The 10,801-nt window shown below is 33.5% G+C and overlaps 1 protein-coding gene across 7 annotated transcripts in view; it reads left to right on the top strand.

Annotated features, from left to right (window-relative positions):
* LOC107710851 (fibroblast growth factor receptor 1-A) overlaps nt 1-10,522 on the top strand; it is a 57,937-nt gene extending 47,415 nt beyond the window's left edge. For 5 of the 7 annotated variants that reach the window (XM_016515713.1, XM_016515709.1, XM_016515714.1 and 2 more), the window contains exons 12-18: nt 2,512-2,622; nt 5,238-5,428; nt 5,532-5,654; nt 6,941-7,011; nt 7,094-7,231; nt 7,315-7,420; nt 8,660-10,522. In XM_016515713.1, the coding sequence (XP_016371199.1) occupies nt 2,512-2,622; nt 5,238-5,428; nt 5,532-5,654; nt 6,941-7,011; nt 7,094-7,231; nt 7,315-7,420; nt 8,660-8,839 (920 nt within the window). In that variant the 3' untranslated portion in view covers nt 8,840-10,522. The remainder of the gene's footprint in view (nt 1-2,511; nt 2,623-5,237; nt 5,429-5,531; nt 5,655-6,940; nt 7,012-7,093; nt 7,232-7,314; nt 7,421-8,659) is intronic. The other 2 variants (XM_016515715.1, XM_016515712.1) reach the window with 1 other exon arrangement.
* The last annotated feature ends 279 nt before the right edge of the window (nt 10,523-10,801 follow it).

Genomic DNA, 10,801 nt, shown 5'->3' with positions numbered 1-10,801 from the left:
TTAGTATAGTTTATATATAAAAATAATAATATTAATAAAATATATTATTATAGTATAATTAATTATAATTATATTAATATGATTGTATTAATTATATTATTATATTAACATTATTATATTGTTGTTGCTGTTATTTATAAATATTTTAAATATCATACTTCGGCCTATTAATATTTTGAATTAGCTTTTATTTTATATTTTCAGTTTTCATTTCAGTTTTTGAAATTTTATGTGCTTTTGTCATTTTTAATACTGTTTTGTACATATTTATTTAATAATTTATATTATTTTGTACATCATTTATTTGTTTTGTACATAATAGACAAACTGTTTTCTAAAGATTGATAGATTTAATGTAACTATATATATATATATAGTAAATATTTTAATCGTGTTATTTTTTCATAACTAATTAAGTTAACGCGTTAAACTGACAGCACTTACATATATATATATATATATATATATACATATACATATATACATATATTAGTGCTGTCAGTTTAACGCATTAATTGATTAATTAAATATTTTAATCGCATTATTTTTTCATAACTAATAATAACGCGATTAAAATATTTTAACGCAGTTAACGCACTGCCCCTCCAGACCTGTACGTCATCTTACATTTCATACACTGAACAAAATTATACTCAATTTTTTTAAGGTGGTTGCAAACTATTTATTTTAGCTGCATTTAATAAAAAAAAAAAGTTCAAATTTAGTCAACAAAATTTGTTTATTTAAATGTAGCTAAAATAAATTTTTAGTAAATTCAATGAATAATTGTTTTTCAGTGTACAGTTGACTGTTAACAAATATGATGCAGTGCAACAACTCTATAAATGCAGTTATGCCCTAAAATTCAAGATACTGGGGCAAAAAATGCCCCAGTATGAGTTTTTGTCTCATATTTATATCATATGATAAGCATATCACACCAGCAAGGAGAGCAATATCACACGAGTGCTGTTTTTGTCACGAAGAACACGAGTGCAATGTGATTTAATACGACAGTTCAGTAAATACGAATATTTTAAACACAATATTTTGTTTTTGTTCAATTTTGCCAACGAAAATATTACCTATAAAGCCACAGCAGAACTGTTGTGCGACTCCGAGCAGCACAGCGGTGTTTAGTTTCCGAATGAATCAGCGTTTTGAACGAATCGTGTGAATCAATGATTCAGTATCCCATTCATTAAAGAGAGCCGTTTACTAAATTCCTGAATGAATCAGCCGTTTGAACGAATCGACTCATAAAGACAATTACCGCCATCTGCTGGTATTTTTAGTTTCTTCTATAGAGTATCATTTCATTTATTAAATAAATAAAAACATTAAATGGATAGTTCACCAAAAATAAATAAATAAATTCTGTCATCATTTACTCACCCTCATGTTGTTTCAAATCTGAATGACTTACTTTCTTTTGCACAACATAAAAGAATGTATTTTGAATACTGTTGGTAACTAAGCTGTTTTGGTCACTAGTGACTTTCATTGTATGAACAAAAAATACTGAGATGTTTCTCAAATTATCTTCTTTTATGCTCCATACTTTGTTAGGCCATTGTAGCCTAAACATTTAACACAATAATAGGTTTAAATGATCTTTTGGGAGTATTTTCACAGCCATATTTAGTTTGCGATTAATTAGATTAATTAATCGCAGCACCCTGTAATTAATTACATTAAAAAAAATTATCGACTGACAGCTCTAATATATATATAATTTTTTATTTTTTTTTAGTAATTTTTTTACCTAGGCAATATTTCACCTTTTTTTTTGCTTTTTAAGTTTTTATTCTTATATTTACATTTTATTTCAGCTTTATTTACAGCTTCATAATGAAAAATATTTCTAACAGTTTTAGTTTTAATTAACAATAAAAACACTGCCCTGCATCGCTGAATATATAGCACTACTACCTAATTAATCAAATCTGTCATATTTGTGTTGGCTGATTCACAAATAAATGACTCATATGAATTGATTCTGTAGATGAATTGGCGAAACAAACTCAAACAAACTCCCAAACTCTCATTATCCATTTGATTCATTCACTTAATTAACATCTGACGCACTTACTGATCTGTTATTCATCATACATAGACAGTGTGTTTCTCAACACCATTATAAATTGTAGCAAACTGAATTACCCTGAACATAAATGATAAATGCTCCTGGACTTGTTGTACACAATTCATCAATGCACATTACTTTATAGAAATTCCCAGAAATAATTTTTTTTAGTTTCCACTAAAATCAAGTGTAGCTCTACATCATTTTCTACCAATAAAATACTGAAAAATGCATAAAATTATGCAAATTAAAGGTTGCAAACTGTTAAGTTGATTTCAAGTCGACACCAGAAATAAATGAAAAAGGAAAGCATAAATAAAATCACCCATCTGCACGGTCCGTTTGTCCCTCACAGCTTAGAGGCTGAAGGTTTCGTGACCTGTCATGCTAAGATATATGTGTTTTCATCAATATTGCTTTTATAGCCGACGCCACAGAGAAGGACCTGTCAGACCTCATCTCCGAGATGGAAATGATGAAGATTATTGGCAAACACAAGAACATCATCAACTTGCTGGGGGCCTGCACACAAGATGGTGAGTAAAGGATGAATTAAGAAGGAGGGAGGGAGACCGGTGAGCAGATGGAGACGTTTAGAGATAATGCAATACGGGCGTAAATCATTTCATATTTCAAAATCAATTTGTTAGGCATGCTGCTTTTTGACTTCAAAAGGACAGGATGTTGTCATCAGTCCAGCTATTGTGATTGTACATGCTAGATAAATTAAACCCAGCTTCCTTATTGAATCATTTGTAAATCCGAGATTAAAAACAGCAGCCTCTTCAAGGCTACCCCCGTATAAAATAAAATGTTAATTTGTGTTTAAATTTTTTTGTGAATTAAGTACACTACTGTTAGTATTTTTTTGTGGTTTGTTTGTATTATTTAGATTTTTTTAGTGTTATTTATGTACTGTTATAGTATGTGTTAATGTTTTGAAATAGCTTATTTCTAACAGTTTTAGTTTTAATTAACAATAAAAACACTGCCCTGCATCGCTGAATATATAGCACTACTACCTAATTAATCAAATCTGTCATATTTGTGTTGGCTGATTCACAAATAAATGACTCATATGAATTGATTCTGTAGATGAATTGGCGAAACAAACTCAAACAAACTCCCAAACTCTCATTATCCATTTGATTCATTCACTTAATTAACATCTGACGCACTTACTGATCTGTTATTCATCATACATAGACAGTGTTTTTCTCAACACCATTATAAATTGTAGCAAACTGAATTACCCTAAACATAAATGATAAATGCTCCTGGACTTGTTGTACACAATTCATCAATGCACATTACTTTATAGAAATTCCCAGAAATAATTTTTTTTAGTTTCCACTAAAATCAAGTGTAGCTCTACATCATTTTCTACCAATAAAATACTGAAAAATGCATAAAATTATGCAAATTAAAGGTTGCAAACTGTTAAGTTGATTTCAAGTCGACACCAGAAATAAATGAAAAAGGAAAGCATAAATAAAATCACCCATCTGCACGGTCCGTTTGTCCCTCACAGCTTAGAGGCTGAAGGTTTCGTGACCTGTCATGCTAAGATATATGTGTTTTCATCAATATTGCTTTTATAGCCGACGCCACAGAGAAGGACCTGTCAGACCTCATCTCCGAGATGGAAATGATGAAGATTATTGGCAAACACAAGAACATCATCAACTTACTGGGGGCCTGCACACAAGATGGTGAGTAAAGGATGAATTAAGAAGGAGGGAGGGAGACCGGTGAGCAGATGGAGACGTTTAGAGATAATGCAATACGGGCGTAAATCATTTCATATTTCAAAATCAATTTGTTAGGCATGCTGCTTTTTGACTTCAAAAGGACAGGATGTTGTCATCAGTCCAGCTATTGTGATTGTACATGCTAGATAAATTAAACCCAGCTTCCTTATTGAATCATTTGTAAATCCGAGATTAAAAACAGCAGCCTCTTCAAGGCTACCCCCGTATAAAATAAAATGTTAATTTGTGTTTAAATTTTTTTGTGAATTAAGTACACTACTGTTAGTATTTTTTTGTGGTTTGTTTGTATTATTTAGATTTTTTTAGTGTTATTTATGTACTGTTATAGTATGTGTTAATGTTTTGAAATAGCTTTTTTTTTTTTTTTTTTCAGTTTTCAGTTTAATTTTTAGTATTTTTCTTATGAGTTAATGTTTTGTTTTATATTTCTATTTAGATTTAATTTTTTATTTCAGTTTTAGTCATTTTTGTAACTGATTGAGTTTTTTGTAACTGAGTTACCAAGGCAGCATTTTTGTTAAATTTTTTTAAAAGGTTTTTATGTTTTATTTATTTTGGCTTTATTTACAGCTTTATAATGAAAAATATTTCTAATATTTTTAGTTAACAATAAAAACACTGTTCAAAACTTTCAAAATCCTTTAAAAAAAATTTAACAGCATGATATTTTAATTTCTTTCTGTTTTTTCTTTTTTTTGGAAGACATTTTTTTTTTATTCAGCAAGGATGCATTCAGTTGATCAAAAGTGACAGGAAAGACTTTTATTTATATATATAAAAAAAGATTTCTTTTGAACATTTTATTCCAAGAATCCTGAAAAATATCTGTCATGTTTCCACATAAACATGAGCCACACACCTGTTTTCAACATTGATGATAATAATAAGAAATATTTCTTTGAGCAGCAAATCAGCATATTAGAATGATTTCTGAAGGATCATGTGACACTGAAGACTGGAGTAATGATGCTGAAAGTTTAGCTTTGCATCATGAATAAATTACTTTTTTTTTTAAATATATTTCAATAGAAAACCATTATTTTTTAAATTGTAATAATATTTCACAATATTAAATTTTCTCTGCATTTTAAATAAATGCATCATTCATGAGCATAAGAGACTTTCAGTAAAAAAAATCTTGCCTACTCCAACCTCTGTAAAATAAATGTGGGGGAAAAAAGCTGTAAAATACATGTTTATTTAAATCACATTTGCTGTCATTATATTGTATGATAGAAATACTGGCATTATAATGGCTTTCCAGTAAGCTGCTCTCTAGACACCTTAATTAGTATTAGCCATTGTAAAACTCATGTCGTTCGTTCACTAATTTCGATCTTATATTTCTACATGAATTAAGTGCATATGTCCATTGTCAGGTCCTCTCTACGTCATTGTGGAGTTTGCTTCAAAGGGCAATCTGCGGGAGTATCTGCGTGAGCGTCGTCCGCCTGGGATGGAGTACTGCTACAACCCCGACCAGGTGCCTGTGGAGAACATGTCAATCAAAGACCTGGTGTCCTGCGCCTACCAGGTGGCACGTGGCATGGAATACCTCGCATCCAAGAAGGTGGGAGTCTCAAATGCTTCTGTTCTCATATCAGTCAAATTAACATATGACTTTGATTAATTATTTGCTTGATTAATTTGCGTGCGTGTTTTCTCTATTGTAGTGTATTCATAGAGACTTGGCTGCCCGTAATGTCCTGGTAACTGAAGATAACGTTATGAAGATAGCAGACTTCGGCCTGGCCAGAGACATCCATCATATTGATTACTACAAGAAGACCACCAATGTAAGATTTTGGACTGAGACATAAGAAAAGTCGCTTTATTAAAAATAAAATCATGTTAATTTGGTCTTTGATTGCTGTTTAAAGTACTATGAACCTGTTCTAGCAGCTGCTGCATATCTGAATTGTTATACTTTATGAGATGATTCTTGTCGCAATTACCAGTGGGGTTTTCTTTGAACATCGACTTTGAATCATAACTAGATACATTTTCTGACGTAAATGTGAGTGGTGCTTGCTGTGGCAAAACTCGGCACTGTGCAGTTACTAGCTACTATGTTTTATCAATTAGCTAGGATTTTTTTAGCACATTTGAACACTAAGCTAATTGCTATTACCATGTAACTATTTAGTGCTAACATGTGTAGCATGTTAGGAGTCCTGTTTGCTAGCATGAGTCAAAAGAGCCAACCCCCATGTCTATACGATGTTCTGATGCAGAGATGTAAGCCATGCTAAATGGTTGCTAGGGTACTCGGTTAGGTTGTTAGGGAGTGGCTTGGCAGCTGCCAGTGATGATACTCCAAAGGCTGCTTGCCAGTATAAATGATATAAAGCAACCCCCATGCCTCTATGACATTCAGATTTGAAGATATGCCTCTTTAGGTTTGGGTTGCTAGGGTGCTGTGAATGGTTGCTAGGGCTTGGCTTGATAGCTTCATGATGATCCTGAGAGTCTGGATTCCCCATGTCCTGGATCCTGAGAGTCCCACCCCCATGTCTCAATGACAATTTCATCCAGAATTATGTTCAATGTAAAATTCCTACGCAAGTTACCATTGTAGGAAAAACACGTGCTCACCATAGTATGTCTATTGGCCAATTTTGGAGGGCTCTTGCGCCCCAAGGGTACAACTTATACCCCACTGCGGGGTATGTCCTCGCACAGCTTGCCAGCCTCTTCAAATGCAGTGATCCACATGTTTCTACGAAATTCTCACTTGGCGCAATGACCCGTCAAATTTGGTTGCAGTGTTAAGTCTATGGGATTTTTGCCCGATTTTTTTTGCCTGCTGTGCGAACATTTTATGCCCAATCGCTTATAAAAGTCATAGCACACCTCTCCGCCTAATTTATGGGTCTGTGACAAACGGTGCGGGACGAGTTATGCGCCAAAGTTTGTACAGAAGAAGAAGAATAGTAAACAAGTGAGATGCTTCGCAAGCAAAACTACTTACAATTTCTTCCCAGCAGGATTTGAAGGCAGCATTTGTCACAAGCAGAAATCTCAGTTCTTTAATCTCAAACAGGTGATGATTAAGTGAATGAAGTGCTTGTGTTTTCCACAGGGTCGTTTACCAGTGAAATGGATGGCGCCTGAAGCTCTGTTCGACCGCATTTACACCCATCAGAGTGACGTGTACGTCTCAATATATTCTCTCAAACTCACTCGCATACAAAATGCATTTGTCTGTCAATAATGGTCGTTCTTTGCATGTAAGGTGGTCTTTTGGGGTGTTGCTGTGGGAGATCTTTACTCTTGGCGGGTCACCGTACCCAGGTGTCCCTGTCGAGGAACTCTTCAAACTGCTAAAGGAAGGCCACCGCATGGACCGCCCCTCCACGTGTACTCACGAACTGTAAGACTGTTTTAATGCTGTATCTTCTGTCATGATGGCAGAGGTTTCTTATTACGGTTTTTAAACCCGTGTTCCTCTCGCAGGTATATGATGATGAGAGATTGCTGGCATGCCGTCCCATCTCAGAGACCCACGTTCAAACAGCTGGTGGAGGATCTAGACCGCACCCTCTCTATGACGTCCAATCAGGTGAGCCCTCGCTGAAGCTGCATCAGAACAGTTTGATAATCCACAAATCAGCTTTCAATGCTTTACATGGCATTATAACTGTGCTTCAAAAAAGCTGTTTTTCCCCCCTAATAAAATGTAATTGTGACCTTGCATAACAGCATAGAAATATTAAATAATAATGATACATTTTTATTTTTTTAGTTGTTTTTATTATTACTATTATTATTATTATTATTCAGTAATTAATAATTATAATAATTAGTCATTAATAATGATCATAATAATTTAATCATCATTATCAAGGATAATAAAAATTATCCAATAATAATAATAATAAAACTTGTTGTTGTTATTATTATTATTATTATTCAGTCATTAATAATTACAATAATTGGTGAATAATAATGATAATAATAATTTAATCATCAATGATCATCATCAAGGATAATAAAAATAAATGATCTAATAATAATCATATTATTATTATTATTATCATCATTATTATTATTATTATTGTGGTTGTTCAGGGAATAATAATAATAATAAGTGAATATTAATACATGATCAAATAATAATAGCTTAATAGCAATATAATAACAAATAACAATAACAAATAATTTGTTGTTCTTCAGTAGTATTAATAAAAATAAAAATTAGTATTAGTAGTTGTATTAGAGTAATTCAATAAATAATAATATTAATAGTCAATAATAATTAAATGATCAAATAATAACTTAAAATAATAAATATATAACTAACAAATAATTTGTTGTTATTGAGTATTTAATAATAGTAATAATAATGTTATTAAATAACTACTAATAATAATAATAATCATCAATAATAATAATACAAACAAATGATCTAATAATAATAATAATAGTCGATAGTAATAAATTAACAAATAATATTAATAAAAAGGTAACACTTTAGCACAGTGACCTATTCTCACTATTAACTAGTTGTTTGGCATGCTAGCATGCCTATTATAAACATATTGACTGTTTATTAGTACTTATAAAGCACACATGACCATATTCTACATCCCTAATCCTTCCCAATACCTAAACTTAACAACTACCTTACTAACTATTAATAAGCAGCAAATTAGGAGTTTATTGAAAAGTCATAGTTAATGTTTTGTTAATAGCGAGAATTGGATCTTAAAATAAAGTGTGACCAATAATAATATCAATAATTTGTTGTTTTTTTGTATTAACAACAATAATAAATTATCTGTGTATTTTACGTTTTGAGGAGTATCTGGACCTGTCTGTGTCTCTGGACCAGTTTTCTCCAAATTTCCCCGACACACGCAGCTCGACGTGCTCTTCCGGTGAAGACTCTGTGTTCTCCCATGACCCCGGCGCTGATGAGCCCTGCCTGCCCAAATTCCCCCCTCATCCCAACCGCGGAGTGGCGTTTAAAAAGCGTTGAGCTCCCTCACCTTCAGTTCCTCTCCAGTGTGCTACCTGGCTGGACTCGGCTCATGAACTCTGGGAGACCATGCTTTGCCACATAGCACACTGAAGAGCTCGGCACGGACTTCACATTATGAGACGCTAGTTTCACAGCTGGAAGAGAACAAACTGGGCCTTCGCTGACCCCATTACCTGTTGTTGCTATAAAGCTACAGGGCACTTGAGCAGAAAGTGGTACACGTGTGTTTCTCAAAAATATCCTCCTGCCATCTATAATACAGAAAACCTTGAAGATGTTAGCGTCATCAAATGAGGAACAGAATGATCGATGTTGGGAGCGTTTATAATAACAAGGACTTTTCTTTTGACCAAATTCATAAGAAAATGTATTCCACTAAATGCTCTGCCCGAATGTATTTTAACAACGGGCACACAGATTATCTGACTGACAGCCTTTCTTGTAAATACATCTAGAAATGTATAAATATGAATATATATTTACACTCTACCCTTATTTTTATTACACCATTTGAATTGTGTTGCTTTTTGTACCAGGATGCGTTTATGTAGAACTTTTTGAAGTGTAGCTTTTTTGAAAGGGACTGCGAAAAACGTCCACGAGAATTGTAGATGAAATTATATTGTTAAGAGCTGATAGATGGCCAGTTTTGTTTCTTAGTGTTGTTGTCCTCTCTCGTTGATGCAGCTTGGCAGAAGTGGCTCAAAACTGCTGCTATCTTCCTGATGGTACTCAGTACAGCGTCAGACTTAAGCTATTATATAATATATGTATTGAAAAGGTTCTCTTCTTCGCGTCTTAAGCAAGTCTGTAACAAGTCGATGCATTTATGGAAAGATCAATGAAATTCTCGATGAACACAAATATATAAATCACCTAAAATGTACCTTGGAGAGAAGCTATAAATGTGTAGCTTCATGTAATGAGATGACTGTACATTAAAACAATGGTCAAATATGGGTAAGATCAACAGATCGTTTGTTACTCTACAAAAATGACGTGCAATAAAATGCTGTCACAAAACCTTTCATACCGCATAAAGAACCTTGTAAATATCACTCTTGCTGATGAGTTTACAACGCGAATGGTGTTTACAGTGAAATTGACTCTCATTTACCGCAGGTTAGTAGGGGTGATTAAATATTATAATGCATGGCTTACAGTGTAAAAGCCGAGTGTAGCCATTAGCGCTTTATTTATAGCGGTGTGAATGACCCTTCTTAGCGAGGTGCTATGCTACAAATGCATCAGACGGCGGACACTGTTACCGTGGCGACTGGCTCCCTGCCAGCGGCTGATGCATCACTTCCACTACATGTACTTGGCGACGCGCACTTGTGAACCCTGATGCCCACTACCAACTCACGCTCCTGCAGCCAAGACAAAAGTACCAGCTTTGATTTATACAGTTGAAGGTTGCAGAGTATACAGCAGTTTAAATTTAACGCTGTTTGTCATGTTTATGGGACGGTTGCAGTAAATTTTAATTTGCGGAACATTGTTTTGTTCTGAGAGACGCAGCGCGGGTCAGCGGATATGGACTTGTGAAACACTGGTTGTATGTCTGTTTTCTCCAAAGGCATGCAATTATGATTGGGATTGTTGCATTGCGGTTTAGACGACACCAAATTTATGGCTCAAATGCATCAATAAATGTATCAGCTTTTATTTTATATGCAACAGCTTGTGTGGAATTCTTAATCGGAGTTGAAAGTGGGTGACTCCAAGGAATAGTTTGCCTAAAAATTCAAATTCTGTCATTGTTTACTCAACTTCATATCATTTCAAAGTTTCTTTGAAGAAAAGTTTGTTAGACACAATGTTGATGCTGCTCTTTTCTGTAGAGTGAAATTTACAGTAAAACATTTTTAAAAAGCAGATGTGGTTGGTAGAAGTTTACCATTAAAAAAATATAGTAGCACAAAATATGGTAACATTTTAGGTTTTGCAGATTGTAAT

The sequence above is a fragment of the Sinocyclocheilus rhinocerous genome, unplaced genomic scaffold (assembly GCF_001515625.1).
Source record: "Sinocyclocheilus rhinocerous isolate Xijiao unplaced genomic scaffold, SAMN03320098_v1.1 scaffold1198, whole genome shotgun sequence".
Classification (NCBI taxonomy): domain Eukaryota; kingdom Metazoa; phylum Chordata; class Actinopteri; order Cypriniformes; family Cyprinidae; genus Sinocyclocheilus; species Sinocyclocheilus rhinocerous.
Note: the sequence above shows the minus strand (reverse complement) of the source record. Positions and strands in the feature narration are given on the sequence as shown.